This window comes from Macaca nemestrina, chromosome 6 (genome assembly GCF_043159975.1).
Source record: "Macaca nemestrina isolate mMacNem1 chromosome 6, mMacNem.hap1, whole genome shotgun sequence".
Lineage (NCBI taxonomy): Eukaryota > Metazoa > Chordata > Mammalia > Primates > Cercopithecidae > Macaca > Macaca nemestrina.
In genome coordinates this window covers 125,317,199-125,334,731 of record NC_092130.1, presented here as the reverse complement: position 1 = coordinate 125,334,731, position 17,533 = coordinate 125,317,199, and the positions used below count along the sequence as shown (strand labels likewise).

The 17,533-nt window shown below is 35.0% G+C and overlaps 1 protein-coding gene across 1 annotated transcript in view; it reads right to left on the bottom strand.

Annotated features, from left to right (window-relative positions):
* Positions 1-7,207: 7,207 nt before the first annotated feature.
* Positions 7,208-17,533, bottom strand: part of LOC105499344 (embigin) — a 57,464-nt gene continuing 47,138 nt past the window's right edge. Inside the window, exons 5-9 of the mRNA XM_011771887.3 lie at positions 15,176-15,303; positions 12,625-12,901; positions 11,756-11,789; positions 9,340-9,394; positions 7,208-8,760 (exon numbers count right to left, since the gene is read on the bottom strand). Coding sequence (XP_011770189.2) covers positions 8,743-8,760; positions 9,340-9,394; positions 11,756-11,789; positions 12,625-12,901; positions 15,176-15,303 — 512 coding nt within the window. The 3' untranslated portion in view covers positions 7,208-8,742. The remainder of the gene's footprint in view (positions 8,761-9,339; positions 9,395-11,755; positions 11,790-12,624; positions 12,902-15,175; positions 15,304-17,533) is intronic.

The window sequence follows — 17,533 nt, the reverse complement described above, 5'->3', positions numbered from 1 at the left end:
GATACCAAAGCCTGGCAGAGACACAACAAAAAAAGAGAATTTTAGACCATATCCCTGATGAACATCAATGCAAAAATCCTCAATAAAATACTGGCAAACCGAATCCAGCAGTGCATCAAAAAGGTTATCCACCATGATCAAGTGGGCTTCATCCCTGGGATGCAAGGCAGATCAACATATGCAAATCAATAAACGTAATCCAGCATATAAACAGAACCAAAGACAAAAACCACATGATTAACTCAATAGATGCAGAAAAGGCCTTTGACAAAACTCAACAGCCCTTCATGCTAAAAACTCTCAATAAATTCAGTATTGATGGAACATATCTCAAAATAATAAGAGCTATTTATGACAAACCCACAGCCAATATCATACTGAATGGGCAGAAACTGGAAGCATTCCCTTTGAAAACTGGCACAAGACAGGGATGCCCTCTCTCACCACTCCTGTTCAACATAGTTTTGGAAGTTCTGGCTAGGGCAATCAGGCAAGAGAAAAAAATCAAGGGTATTCAGTTAGGAAAAGAAGAAGTCAAATTGTCCCTGTTTGCAGATGACATGATTGTATATTTAGAAAACCCCATCATCTCAGCCCAAAATCTCCTGAAGCTGATAAGCAACTTCAGCAAAGTCTCAGGATACAAAATCAATGTGCAAAAATCACAGGCATTCTTATACACCAATAACAGACAAACAGTGAGTCCAATCATGAATGAACTTCCATTCACAATTGCTTCAAAGAGAATAAAGTACCTAAAATCCAACTTACAAGGGATGTGAAGGACCTCTTCAAGGAGAGCTACAAACCACTGCTCAGTGAAATAAAAGAGGACGCAAAAAAATGGAAGAACTTACCATGCTCATGGATAGGAAGAATCAATATTGTGAAAAGGGCCATACTGCCCAAGGTATTTATTATAGAGTCATTGCCATCCCCATTAGCTACCAATGACTTTCTTCACAGAATCGGAAAAAACTGCTTTAAAGTTCATATGGAACCAAAGAAGAGCCCACATTGCCAAGACAATCCTAAGCCAAAAGAACAAAGCTGGAGGCATCACTCTACCTGACTTCAAACTATACCACAAGGCTACAGTAACCAAAACAGCATGGTACTGGTACTAAAACAGAGATATAGACCAATGGAACAGAACAGAGCCCTCAGAAATAATACCACACATCTACAGCCATATGACCTTTGACCAACCGAACAAAAACAAGAAATGGGGAAAGGATTTCCTATTTAATAAATGGTGCTGGGAAAATTGGCTAGCCATAAGTAGAAAGCTGAAACTGGATCCTTTCCTTTCTCCTTATATGAAAATTAATTCAAGATGGATTAGAGACTTAAATGTTTAGACCTAAGACCGTAAAAGCACTAGAAGAAAACTTAGGCAATACCATTCAGGACATAGGCATGGGCAAGAACTTCATGTCTAAAACATCAAAAGCAATGGCAACAAAAGCCAACATTGATAAATGGGATCTAATTAAACTAAAGAGTTTCTGCATAGCAAAAGAAACTACCATCAGAGTGAACAGGCAACCTACAGAATGGGAGAAAATTTTTGCAGTCTACTCATCTGACAAAGGGCTAATATCTAGAACCTATAAAGAACTCAATCAAATTTACAAGAAAAAAACAAACAACTCCATCAAAAAGTGGGCAAAGGATATGAATAGACACTTCTCAAAAGAAGACATTCATACAGCCAACAGACACATGAAAAAATGCTCATCATCACTGGCCATCAGAGAAATGCAAATCAAAACCACAATGAGATACCATCTCACACCAGTTAGAATGGCAATCATTACAAAATCAGGAAACAACAGGTGCTGGAGAGGATGTGGAGAAATAGGAACACTTTTACACTGTTGGTGGGATTGTAAACTAGTTCAACCATTGTGGAAAACAGTGTGGCGATTCCTCAAGGATCTAGAACTAGAAATACCATTTGACCCAGCCATCCCATTACTGGGGATATACCCAAAGGATTATAAGTCATGCTGCTATAAAGACACATGCACACATATGTTTATTGCAACACTATTCACAATAGCAAAGACTTGGAATCAACCCAAATGCCCCTCAGTGACAGACTGGATTAAGAAAATGTGGCACATATACACCATGGAATACTATGCAGCCATAAAAAAGGATGAGTTTGTGTCCTTTGTAGGGACATGGATACAGCTGGAAACCATCATTCTCAGCACACTGTTGCAAGAACAGAAAACCAAATACTGCATGTTCTCACTTATAGGTGGGAACTGAACAATGAGATCACTTGGACACAGGAAGCGGAACATCACACACTGGGTCCTATTGTGGGTAGATGGAGGGGGGAAGGATAGCATTAGGTGATATACCTAATATAAATGACGAGTTAATGGGTAAAGCACACCAACATGGCACATGTATACATATGTAACAAAGCTGCACGTTGTGCACATGTAGCCTAGAACTTAAGTTATAATAAATAAATAAATAAATAAATAAATAAATAAATAAATAAATTACAGTGAAACATTTAAAAAAGTTATTTTCTTTATAGTAATAAAAACTATTTCTTATATGCAAAAAAAAACTATATCTATTTTTATGAAGTTCATTACTGCCTTTTAAACTGTTCAAATATATTTTGGGATACTTTGAAAATTCCTTTCTGAAAGACTTCTGACTTCTGGTTTGATGTGTTAAACTAGAATCCCAGCTCTAGGTGCACTTTTTCACTGCGCTTGAGAAGGACATATTGTTCAACATGATTTAAATTACTTGTGAGTATACACAAAGAAAAAAAAAAAAACTAATGTTTTCTGTTTAGTGCCTTTATATTCTCTTTTAAACTACTATTAAAAAATAAAAAGTATGACAATGTTTTCCAATACTTAAATTTTTAATTCACAAAGTATCATTTTATTCAATTTAATTGCATATTAGATGTATCTTTTGAGTTACATGAAATAGAAAATGTTTTTTAAACATTCCTATATAGACATTTTGTGCTATTTACACAGTACAGAAAGCCCTCGATGAGAATTTAGGCACATATGCTTACAAAGGAAAACATTATAATTATTAGAAAGTATGACAAAATAAATCCATGATCCTTGATTTAAATAAAACTAAAGATTATGATCATATTTCTTTCTTTAAAGGTACAAAGACAATAAAATGCTAAAGTTATAAACATTACGTGCTATGATTTTGCAGCATTAAATAGTATTACAGTTACATAAGTAATAAATCTAACATTGTGCTACATTATTTTCTAAAGTAAATTAAAAATTAAATAGCAAAATCAGTTTTTATAAACAAAGTTTTTAAATGTAATAAGCCAACACATAAAAATAATAAACATAGTGTTGCAGGTTAATCATGTGATTAAAAGTAATTTTGACAATGTTATTCATGAATTATTTTCACTGACTTCATAAACAAATTTTATTGTAAAAGCACAATCACGCATTCATGATTCACTGAGAATCACACAGACATTATTATGGTACATGAATCAGAAGATATGCAAGTCCAAAGAATTCTCCAGTACATTCCATAGGCCAGCAAAAACATGACTTTGACAGCTTCTCTTACAATTTGTGAATGATACTTTTGCATACCAATAAATCCCAACCTGTTAGATGCTTTTGGAGATTAATAGAACTTTAAGCTTACTAAACTGTTTCATTATAGGCAGTTTATATAGTGAGACTCACCTGACATTTACTTAAAATGGCTATTTCCCTATGTTTACTAAAAATGGCTATTTCTCTGAAAGTTGATTTTTGTTTATCATTTACTTGTTGCAGATGCCACTGTTGTGTCTAGGGCAGACGATCCATAACATACTTAAATGCTCTCTGCAGGCTAAATGTGTGACCAGAGAGTATTTTCTGCCTGTTATCCTGGTGAAATCATAAAAAGCACCTTCTTTCACTTTCAGTGGTTGGATGATAAATTTTAAGGCCACCCTCCCAATTTATACGTAAAATTACAAAAAAAAAGAAAAAAGAAAGAAAGAGTGCTAAGGCAAATAAATGTGTCCTGATTCCCCAGCACCACTATAGGGATATAAGAGTGGCAAAGCATGGGTTCCATAAAAATTCCATGGAATTTATGATATAACTGACCAGTTGAAAGGAATAAAATTGATATTAAAAAATACAGATTACAGATAATAGCCTTGTTTTCTAAGAAGCATGTAATTTGCAGGCCAAAGCTGTTCAACATGGCGGTTAATCCTAGGTTCTTCAGGAGGACTCCGTGAATGTGAATCTCAGCTCTAAACACTTACAGACAGAGTGACTTTAGGCAGCTTACCTCATCTCTCTAAGCTGGAGTTTCCTCATTTATAAAAAAGTAGATATTAACCGTTTTTACAGCATAGGACCATTGTGTGGATTAAATGAACAAAACATGTCAAAGCATTTTGTACAGTGCCCATCATATGCCATGTACTAAATGTCAGTTATTATTATTCTTAGTGAAGCAGAATTCAATTGGTAAACAGGGCATGTAACTGACCTTCTGGATACAGTGCAGATACATTCCTAAGTATCATATGAAAGCAGGATCTATAATTCCATTTCCTTTTTCTCAGTACTAGACTAGGATAAATTCATGGTTAATTAATAAAAATCAAAATAGACATTACATAAATCTGTATAACTTAAGATTCTAAAATAATTGAGTCATACTTCTATTTTTCATTCATTTAATAAGTATTTATTCAGAATGTAGTACAAATAGGTCACTTTGCCTTTAATTAATACTGCGACACATACTTGATTTCCACCTATAGATGAACAATGCTAATGAGGAATAGGTCCCCAATTCCTTGCATAAATTTGTTCAATTAGACAAAACGAAAGAAATGCTTTCAGTGATCAAAACTAAACTATGAAACTGTGAAAATAATTATATGTTTTAGGATTAAATTTTGAATTGGATCTGAGATATTCTGAAGTATACTGGCAGGGGAAAGTGGAACGAGGTTAGGGAGTGAACACAAACATCAACTCTCTCCAGCACGATGTAAAGGAATACAATCGCTAAATTTCGGAGGGAACAGACACAGGGTCTTCCTCTGTCTCCCGGGCTGAAGTGCAGTGGCAATCACAGCTCAGTGCAGCCTCAAACTCCTGGGCTCAAGTAATCCTCCCGCCTCAGCTTAGTTGGAACTACAGGCAAGTACCATGCCTGGTTAATTTCTTTTTTATTTTTTGTAGAGACAGGGTCTTCTTACTCTGTTGCCCAGGCTACTCTCAAGTTCCTATCCTCATGTGATCCATCCTCCTTGGCCTCCCAAAGTTCTGAGATTATAGGTGTGAGCCACCATACCTGGCCTAAAATTCTTTATATTTAAAATCAATGCATTATTAGAATAAAGGATAAAAATAAGGTTTGCATTTGTACTGTCCATGAAACATGAAGAACAAGGGAAATTTAAGTAAGTTGAATGCAACATAATCTGTGTAATAGTTTCGGAATTAGACTCCTTTTGCTCAGAAGACACTAATTCATTATTAAAGAAAATATGACTGGACCTTTATACTATTCTATGTTTTTTTCAAAGTAAAAGAAGCAAATACTGAAGTTATAAAAGCTTGTTTTTCTTTATAATTTTTTTCAATTATGATTTGTCACAATTTAGATTGTTTTTCTAAGAACAAGTAGAAATTTACAAAATTTAATTTTTATTTATACATTCATCCATTCAATACACATTTTAAGACATCTGTATTGCACCCTTGCACTGGTAGTTACAGGACAAAGAAAGAAAATAATCCAAGACAGAGAACAACAAATGTGTATTTAGAACACAGAGTAACAAACACAAATAAATGTGGAGTTATTTAAGCATGTAAGATGGTAATTGCTCTACTAGGTATGGGGGCTTCTCTAAGACACAAGATCAGATTAAAGTCTTGAAAGATAACCTGGGGTTAGTCAAGCAGGTGGAAGTGTGAAGAGCACTTTCTGAGCGGAATCTCCATGTGCCAAGTCTAGTTCAAGAGACTGGATAGAGATTAGCAATTTGGAGAATGCAATATTAAGAAATGGCAAAGGTGAGCCTACAGAGATTCCAAAGTTGCATAGTGAGGTTTGTGTTTGAGAAAGTGGACTCAGGCAGCCATGCAAAAGAGGGATTAATAGAAAAGGAGACTGAGGTAGGAAAATCAAGGCATTAGCTGTTGCAGCTGGTGAGGGCAGAGTTGGGAAGGCAATGGGGTGGATTCATGAACTATTAAAAAGGTCAAAGGAGCAGGGATTCATGACCTATAAGTGTTAATTAACACAGAAGAAGAAAATATCACAATGAGTTCTAGATCGGGGTCTGAGAAGCTAGATGTTGGAATAATAACAAAAAGACTGCAAAAGGAGATTTACACTTTGGCAAAAAAATGTGTATGAAAGTATCTGAGAATTTTATGCCATCATTAAATCTACTTATTATGCTGAAAATCCTTGTTAGCTGGAAAGACTAAGAGAATTACCCAAGGTGCCTAATATATAAACTTGAGTAGTTTTCCTACTTCAGCTTTTATGTGGCTTATTATTTGCAGTCAATTTACAGTTGGTCAGTATTAGTTAATCCATTTATCATCACTATAAGATTGGTTAATGGAAGCAGATTAAAATCCAACAGTGGTAATTTTCTAGAAGTCCTCTAGAAAGACTATAAAAAGCCAAACATCAACTTTAATTTTTGAGTACTTTTCCTATTTAAGGTTACTGAAATAAAGTATTTTTGCAAAAAAAAACCAAACAAACAAACAAAACAAACAAACAAACAAAACACAGTATTGCCAATTAAAAATTCAATTTACTCTAGAAATATTTCTGATTATTTTACCTTCAGGAAGCAATGCTTCTTGCTTGAAAATTGTATCAGCCTTGAAGGTTAGTGGTGGCAAAATGGAAGAATGCATACTGCAGATGGGCTACACATTTGTTGGGCTACACATTTGTTTCCTTGTGTTCTATATTCCCAGTCACAAATATACTGCTTTGAATTGTATTTAGTCAAACAGCAGATTTGACTAATATTTCCCCGAATTCAAAGAGTTTAGATTAATTAAGCTGATTGGTTATCTACCATTATATAGATATCACCCAAATAATGTCAAAATAATAATTAATTAAATTAAAATAAATGCATGGACCTGAGACCAGAATAAAATGAAAACCAAGAATAAAATGAAGTTTGCCATTACTGGGATGTATTCAAGTTCAGCAAACTTACATGTGTAGTTAGGATGCTTTACAACAAAATATTGCATTTTGTTATACCAACAAAGAATTCACCAGCTTCCAAGTCACTACCTTATGTGTATTATTCATACTAGTAATAATGGTAAACATTAGTGATATAATTTTCACTACCAAAATTTTATTACATTTTTCTTAGCCAATATATGGAGTAAATTTTTATAAAGTATTTCTTTTCAAATCTTTGAATTACTCCTCCCCAACCTTTAAATCCCCTAGTCGCCAAGAATCTTGGGTTCCACACCACCACTCTTCTGTTCTTAAAGTTGTTGCCCTGCGAGCAGTGCAACACTGCGCCCACCAGTTCCAAGGACACATCATGGTCATTTACCTTATCTAGCATCCTGTGGCATGATTTTAGTATTTCATTCAAGCACTGACAACTTTTCATGTCGATTCAGATTTTATAAGATTTGATTACAGTGAGTTTATAAAATATTTCAGTTATATACGCAATAGAAACAACGCATCCTATTTTTGAAGATAAGTCTAAGGCATTCACAGCAATAAAAAAGAAGTACTTTAGTACTTCTGGACTTCAGTCGAGGAAATTATTATTGTAAAGCACTAATAATACAAGTTTAGATATCTAACCAGCCATAGATACCAGGAAGCCAGGTGTTAAATCAAAGACACCAGGAAACCATGAGCCACAAAAGCATCAGTGTAGGAGTGTTTTAGGTATTACAACTATATGGACCTGTACTCTAAAACATAAACAATGGTGTACCTTATGAAGTTCGAAACCCTAATTAAAGACTAATAAGCACTTTAGCCTGGTGGGGAGAGTAGTGGTTATGAGTGGAATAAAGACTGGAAAATTTGCTTTTGTAGTGACAGAGCTTTAGAGTAAGCACAGTTTTATTTATTTGCCTTAAGCCAATATTTCTGGATAAAAGGTATGTTTTTCTTGTGGAGATTGTAGAATAACTATCATTAGCAAAGGCAGAAAGTATTCAACTTAGTAAAGACATATTTTTTCACTATCCCAGAAAGATGACCTTTATATAAAAACTGTTACATATACTTCCATAGATACTAATAATAAGCATGATTTTGTAAAAAAATAACTTTCTAAGACAAATGGCAAAGGCTTTCTTTTTCATGAATTCTTTGGTTATAAACAGGTTTTGAGTGATTTTTATTCTATGAAGTATTAAGTGATTCTGCTGATATCTGTTCCATGTGTACTCTGAAGACCAGAATATAATTAATTTTATTCTGGTCTACCATATTTATTCTGATTTACATTGCTTTTATGTAACATAATTACAGAATGAAAATATACCCTTAGATCTGAGATAGCATGTATTATTGATGAAGCTCCTCTCCTGCTGAGCATGCTGCATAAGCTTTTCATCCTTTTAAAACTAAAAACTCAGAGGTTCTTAACAGGAAGGATAAAGAAAGCTGAAATACGAACTCTGTATATCTTCCAATGATTCTCGACATGAGGTTTTGCATTCACTGGCCCAGAGATTCCTGAGTTAAATAAAGTATAATCAAATATAATTAGTATGTTCTGGTTACTTTATAGTAACTTACTATCACTTTAGCAAAGCAAAAAATACTGGGAAGTGAGGGATCCAATCTACTGCCAAAACAAAGATCTCCTACTCTAATGTTGATGAACTAAAAATTTTGAATCTAATCAGCAAAGAAAGTTAGCATATTATATGCATAAGTTTACACCCCCAAATATATGGGAATAGATGAAACTAAAATAACAGAAAATCCAGAAAATTTGAGAGGAAAACAAATACAGCAACATGAAAAACTGTAAAAGAAACTAGCCCATGGTGATAAAATAAAATATGTAGCCAGTGCAAAAGATTTACTTCTAGATTGGTTGCTATGTGTCCTCTGGTGGAAAAGGAAAGTATTTATTTTTGTACAACTATACTGTATATATTCCCCTATAATAGTGTAAACAAGCATATTTGAGCACATCATAAATGACCAGATCTTTTACGGAACTAAAAAAAAAGTAACTGACTAATAGGTAGCCTACGTATATTGAATTTTACCTTTTATTTGGAATATCATTCAGAAGTAACTTACATTTTTTCTATGCCTGGGGACATTATTTTCTATACCATTGCTATCATCTGATTTCCTGTACAGAAAACAAAAAAGAAAATTACTAAATGTTTGTATTATATAAAATTAAGTAAGTACATCACTGATATGGCTATCAGGTTAAAATGTAAAATGTCAATACAGACAGAATTCTTTCTTCCTAAAAATATTTTACTTACAATGTTGAATTTATTTTTATGGCATTGCTTGAAGAGGAGCCGTAACCACAAATGATAGTGATAAAGGCTTGTTGATTTTATGCACAGGGAGAATTGCTTCTGCCCAAGCATGAGTGAGGACTTGGGCATAAAGACCATAACTTATGTGTGGTTTTGGAAACATGCAAGGTAACAGCCAATTAGGAGGTCAGCCAACATGTGTGATATTGGTGCTATACATTTGTGTGCTTATTACACTGAATTAGAGGTTAAAAATGGTTCTTTTTCCACCCAAAGTTTATCACAGCAGGATTACAAATGTGGGCCTCAGATTCTAAAGATTGACTAAAACTAAATAACCAGTATGCATAATGAATACATTGCCCTTCAAGGTCTTGGGGGCAGGCTTCAATTATCAAATCATAATGCATATCATAAGACAGTGTTACTTATAATTAACAGATAATATTTTCTAAAAAAAAGAAATCCCACCTGAGTGCTTCTTTTTCTTTTGTGTGTACTCTTCAGAAGCAGAATAATGGCCACTAAGAAAACACCTCAGCAACTATTGCAAGAAATGGTTTGAGGGGCACCAAAAAGCTCATTGTTCTGAATGAGTTCAAGTGCCCTTGATATTTGTATGCAATCTAAAGATAGTGAAATAACCTAAAGATAAGAAAAACTAAACACCTTCAGTGATCCTTATGGTGCTATATAAGATGAGCAAAATGATGTATATTAACCCAATTTTCAGAAAAAAAAAAATTCATCTTTTACACTACAGATTGAATCCATTTTACATTGTTCAGAAGTGATGGTCCATTCCACACTGTTCTGGCACCATCCCTTCAGAGTGTGTTTTAAATCAGAATGCAACCTCCAAATGTGAGCTCAGAGGAATGGTTAGAGACAGTGGGAGGCAGAGCTCAGAGAATAAAGGAACCCGAGCAAGGTTCTGTCTTCAAATATGTCAATGACTGTCACGTTTGTTATATGATGCTAAGAACAAGAAAAAGGCCAACACATGGAAATAGGAAAGATTAAAAGTTCAAATCAACATAAATGTCGACACTCTCCAGAAAGAGAAGGGATTCCTTTGGGAGAGATACAATTCCCTTCCAACTATAGGTGTCTATGATTCTAAGACAATGCTGCTTTTCTCTATCTGGTGTTATAGGATTTCTGATGCAGTTATTTTGTGCCCTTAACCTGGAAGCTCGTATCATATTGGTTTATTTTACCAGCCTATGTGAACTGAGTGAACATGATTATTTGAATAATGTCTACAAACATCTAAATGACAACTGTCTACTCCACTCCTGCTATTTGTGCCTGTAACACCCTCTCCATAGAGCTCCTGTTGGCTGATAAACTCTAAGTGCCATTTTGTGTTGGTAATAGTTGCTCAGGCCTTCCACTTCTCAAGTTTCCTGCAGCAACTTTAATCTAGCCTCGTTTTCCTGGCCCCCAGCCCTTGGCTCTATTGTTCAGGCGTTAATCCCAGTGTTAGACACCTCTGTCACTGGCCTCCGTACTCAGTTCTCCGCCTTGGAGGAATTTGGAACTCCCATCTTTGCCAAACTAAATTACATCCCTGGTGATTTTATTTCCAGATCTCCTCATGCTTAACTCTAAACAAAGGCTGTGTAAGAGAACCTGTGGCACAATTTGTGTTCTCTGAATAACTAATAGAATTCTAGGCCAGTGATTTTCAACAGACAGAAGATCAAAACCATTCGTAGATGTTTTCAAGAAATACAGATGCCGTAGCCCCAACCCAAGAGATTCTGATCCAGGAGATTCAGCAAGGTCTGAGCAACTGTATCTTTAAAGAGACTCTTAAGTGATCAAAAATAGCCAGGCTTGAGAACCATTGCTTTAAAAAAATAATATTAAATACTTCTGATGGTTACTGTACACCTTCTGTGCACCAAAACCTATGCTACACATTTACACATATATAATATTCATTCCATCCAACAAGCTCATATGGTGAGTACTATTATTAAATCCATTTTGTAGAGAAGAAAGCTGAAGTACAGAGAAGTGCAGGTAGTAAGTGATGAAGAAGAATTCTCACGGAGGCAGGCAGACTTGGAATGCCACTTTTCACCACCACATGGACATATACAGAAAATACTCCTCTGCCTTTTTTCCCCCAACTGCAAACATTTCATTCAATTTTATATGTCCCTATATTTTACTCAAGTGAAAATTAATCTGTAAAAAATAATACTTACAGCTGTTCAGTCTGCTCAAATTCTTTCCCCTCATCTGTGTAACAAAAGAAGAATTTGACTATGAAGTTGGTTTGTCATTTTTATGGAACATATATGCTCAATTAAACCTCCTTCCTATGTAAGAAAGTACTATGCTGTTTCTCCTGTTTGGAATGAAGGAGAGACATGCTACCTTAGACACCTACACCTCCTTCATCTGCACTACAGACCTTATCTGCATTTCTGATCAAACATAGTTTAGTGGCTTGGTATTTTCAAAAACATGACTGCTTAGTTTGTCATTACTTAAATCATTAAAATTTAGTACAAAATCAGTAAAGAAAACAGGATGTAAGGTCAATTTTCTCGAGGATTATTGCTTTATCAACCTGTAACCCATCAGGCACAGGCTGCAAAAATAGGAAATGACAGGACAGTCTCTCTTCAATGAGAACTCTGGAATGGTTAATAAAATATTTTTTTAAATGATAATCTAAGTGAAAGAAAAACTGTTTCTTTGAGACTTTTTATATTAAGCTATCATAGATTTTTCTAATAATCCAGGGCCAGAATACATATCACCTAACTGGTACTTAGGTACCAGTAGCACCAAAAAAAGGCGAGGGGATTAGGGGTGAGGTGGGGAAGAGAAAGAAAAAAGGCACTTTTATTTTCAGGAATTGAAACAGGAAGACCATTGATACATCTTTCTACCTCACTGTCACCATTGTTGTAAACCTAAATAATGCTCCAAATAAGAAAATGAAGATTTTCCCCAAAAATCCTAAAGTCATTGCAATGTATCAAATCATAATCCATATAAGTAAATGATACTTATAATTAACTGATAATACTTTCTAAAAAAAACAAAAAACAAAAAGTAATCCCACCTGAGTGCTTCTTTTCCTTTTGTGTGTACTTTTCACAAAGCAGAATGGCGGCCACTAAAAGAACCACCTCAGCTACTATTGCAAGAAATGGTTTGAGGGGCACCAAATAGCTCAGCACCACAAGCTCAATGTGTTCTTCACTCTCGCCTACTTGGAATAGTGCATGGCACCAGTAAGATCCCCCATCTTCCTCCAAAAGTTGTGTTATCTTCAGCTTTGTTTCATTAGCATATGTTCCATTGATCACATATTTATTCATTTGAACACCAACAGGAACCTAATATAAGGAGACATTAAAATCCATTCCTATCATAGTACATAAAAGATACATGATGTAGTTTCTGAGTGAAAGCTATAAGATAATGCCAACAATATTGCTTACTAGAGAAAAGCATATTAAAATGTATGAGAGGTTATCTATAACAGACTTAAGTCTTATCAGAGCTTGATCTCCCAGGGAACAAACAAAGAAAACATGTATACATTGCTATAAGGATTTAGCAGTGAATGTTTAAAACTACAAAGAAGCAAGTAGGTCATCATGGCTAAATATTATAGAAGAACTAAAAACAGAAAAATCCCAAACATCTGAGTCTCACATTCCTATCCTTGCCTAGTGCTTTAGTCAAAGTACTTTTTCCTTCACAAGCACAGGCACATATTTAAACAACTACCACCCTGAAAGCTACTATTTCTGATAATTCCTATAAAGGAAAATTGCTCACTCCGACAATGTGATTTCCCCAGGCTAGAAATGAAGATGAAACTTTCAGGCCTTTGGAGGTGATGTAGATAGAATGGAGGGGACCCCCTGTGAGCCTGGGATCCAAAGTGAACTGCACACCTTCTGCCTTTTCATATCCGAATTTCTTTCTCTCTCAGGTAAGCTGGCTTCTAAGAGTTGCTGGGTTTTCCACAGCCTCACAAGATGACATACTAAGCTATTTTGGGCTGTTTTATTTAATCTATTTAAATTAAATTTTATTCCCAAGCCATTTGATGCTTTCCCTGCTCCATCACTCAACCACACTGTTCAATAAGTGGTAATCTGCATACAAACATTCTCAGAGCTTATCAAAGGAAGAACTATCTGTGAATATATTATTTGTGCAAAAAAAATTACAGCAACCTGGCACCATGTGCACAGCACTGCCTGGGATGTTTGGTACAGATTGGTCAGAGCTAATCAATCAAAATACCATATTTTTAATAAGTACCCAGCTGATTCTGACGCACATGGTTGGTCTACATTTTGAAAAGGCATTTGTGCTCAAGTTTTGACCTGCCCCCTGTTCCCCACACTTTTCTCACACCCTAATATGACTCATGCTTAGAGTCAAATTAAGAGGATAATGACTAGTATAGCAATGGACGGAAGCACCAGTACGTCTAAAATGACATTTTCAACATCGGATATAATTAGATGAAGGGTAATGTTTTTCACGTATTGTCGTACCACGTACAGATCAATAAATAAAGCTGTGTATTTCAAATACCACAGTTGACATTTGTTTTTACAAAATTACACTTTTTAAAAAAAATTACATATACACAATGATTGCCTTTCCTCATCATCCATCAGAAGACAAGCAGGAGTAGGAATGGCTTTAGTCTGCATCTACGGGATTTTGTTGGAACTATTTCATTGAAAAACTGAACCTGTTAGCACAGAATAAGTCACACTCCCTTCTGAGTCATTTATCTGTCATCCTTCAATAGTCTATAATAACACCAATTTTGTCTAAGAAAGAATTTAATATTTCATTGTAACATCTACACTGTCTCACATGTTCCTTCTACAATTATAGCTTGCCTTTAACGGGACTTTAAATTGTAATGTTTATTAGTGCTAGGGCAAAGGAAGGGTGTCTCCTAAAGGACAATGTCCTACATTTTCCTGCCATTAGAGGCTATTTGGGGAGAAGAAAGGAAACCAGAAATTATTTACAAAATACTCATGTTTTTCTTAATATCAGCTCTCTGAATAGTGATTTCTCTTAGTAAAAAAGGAATTAAAAGTATTTGGCTTCTCTCAGGTATCTTGAAAAGGCCAATGACAATTACTGATAGAACTCAAGATGTAATATTAAGTTACAAAGTTTTCATTATTTTCTCAAATAGTGCCATTATTTTCCATTCTATCACAGATGTTTCAGGAGACAGAATCCCAAAAAGGTGGCTAGCGTTTTTTCTAGTTACTTTCACGGAATGATTTTTAAAAAGAATCTTTTCTAATGGAGTTATTTCTAAACTAGGCAACTATACACAAAATGTAATTTCTTTTCAAAGAATGTAATTAAATTGTTAAACCTAAAAAACAAAGTACCAGCTAATGAAACGTTAAGAGTATCTTCATATGTATAATGTAAACATGCCAAAAACCATCAAATAAAAATTCCATTTGTCACTGCTCTTTCTTTACGAACATAAGCTAAAGAACAATATAACAAAAGTATAAATCATCTTAGGAATGTTGAGTCTGTTACAATCTTGTTATTAAATAAATGTTTTTTGTTTTTGTTGTTTTCTTCAAATCAAGGAACTATCTTACCTTTATACTCCCATTAGTACTGTACCAGGTCCAATTTAAAGGAAAACAATTTTGACATTTACATGTCAAGACAGTAGAATCCCCTACGTAAGAGATCAATGGCTTGTTTTTCCCATGAAGTTCAGGGACTGAGAATAAAATAGAGAAATGTATGTTACTGAAAGAGTTTAGGTAAAGGAAATGCATTAAAAGTGCAGATACTGTCACCTTTCATTTTTTCATTACATTATTTTACATACTTTCAGTTAAATATAAATGAAACTAATTTATACTAGTTAGGGTGTAGTTAGCAGTAATAATAATAGTAGACAGATTCAATATAATTGTCTCCAATGTATAGAAATGGAAGGTCTTCTATTACTGAGCCTAACAACAAAAGTATTGTTCCTTTTTGGATAAGTTACATGTTTTGGATAAAAAAAGAGGCTTCACGTTTTCAAACCCCTGTTCTTTCTCCCCACTTACTAAGCTACCTTAGAGTAATTATTTTCTTCAAAGTTTTAACCTCAGGTAGCCTTTGAGTGAGAAGATAAAATTTCCAGGATAGGAAATCTTTAGTTGATACTAATTTATTAAAAGCCAGCAAAGAGTTACAGAAGATGGGAACAAGGAACAAAGGAAAATTGACAAAAAGAGAACAGTGTAAAACAGAAAATAAGATTTAAAAATGATTTCATGTGATTTTGTAAAAAATATATATACACTAATATCCATTATGATAAATTTCCTAGTCAAGGAAGTTTGAAGTAGATTCCATTAGAAACAGAATACAAATGAGCACTGAATTTAGAAAAAAAAATAAGTTTTAAGGATGTAAATAACTTGGTAAAGAATAGTAAAACGTAAGAGCATAAACAGTACAATGAAAAGCCTACATGGTGCAATCAGTTCCTTCTGATTGACCTAGAAGGATGCATTATAGAAGGTACACTTACATTGAAGATATAGACTCATCAACTAAGATTATTTTAATTTTTTTCTTTTACTTCTTCAAATTTTAGCAGGTTTTTGCTTTTTTTGGTTTTGTATGTCTGTGTGTGTGCCATATGCGTGTGTCTGTGTGTTTACTTTTTTCATTTATATGTTTAGTTTGCCAGTAGGGAAAGAATGGATGAAATCATGTCAACTAAAGACCTGCAGATAAGCAGAGATTGGAGCTTTGCTAAAATAGGGATTCTTTGCTGAAGTCACAAGGTTCCCTATAACCTGAAAGGAAGAGCAGCCACACTTCTTGACTTCCACGTGAAGAGGCACAAGATGCATTAGTGCATTACAAGGGCAACGACCTCTACGGCCCTGTTAGGCTCACCTTAAAACAAATGCTGCTTTGGAGTGCAGGCTTTGTATTAGACACTAAAGAGTTAAGGACACAGTTTCCTCTTTCTCAGGTTGTTTATCTCCCAGATATCCTATTTCTCAATCTCCACGTTTCTTTCTGGCAATTGAGTCATGCTTTAGCAGGAAAATATATGTTGAAATAGGTTCAAAATACCAAAATTTACCCACAGGCTAAAAATAAAATGTGGAAGAAAGGTAATTCTTGGGGAAAAAATTGGCAGAATATACTCTGTTTTTCAGTATTCCTCGAAGAGCCACCTGCTTGGGAAGCATACTGGAATCTGCAAGGGGCTTTTCAAGAAAGTTGAGTATTCTATGAGATTTGATGAGGAACATATGATTATGTTATTAAACCATCCCAACTAAATATTAAGATCAGGCTGTAAATTGCAGGAAACTGACAATGACTGAGTGACAACATGGAAAAGCTGAAACCAAAATTCTGTTTTCTTGCCATCTCTTCAGTTTTCTTGATTAACCCCTAGACTAACGACTAAAATACCATAAACCATGCTTTTGTTCTGCTATATATGGCTAATAACAGCAGTGTGGATTTAAATTACAAAATGCACTATGTTCAGGGAACATGACATTTGTTTGGACTATTCTGGGATTTGGGGCCATAGCTTATGTTTGGAAATATTTATTAATATAAGGACAGTGAGACAGTATTCGAATGTGCCCTGTTGACCTTTTAAGAGTTTGCATAGGCCGGGCGCGGTGGCTCAAGCCTGTAATCCCAGCACTTTGGGAGGCCGAGACGGGCGGATCACGAGGTCAGGAGATCGAGACCATCCTGGTGAACACGGTGAAACCCCGTCTCTACTAAAAAATACAAAAAACTAGCCGGGCGAGGTGGCGGGCGCCTGTAGTCCCAGCTACTCGGGAGGCTGAGGCAGGAGAATGGCGTGAACCCGGGAGGCAGAGCTTGCAGTGAGCTGAGATCCGGCCACTGCACTCCAGCCTGAGTGACAGAGCAAGACTTCGTCTCAAAAAAAAAAAAAAAAAAAGAGTTTGCAT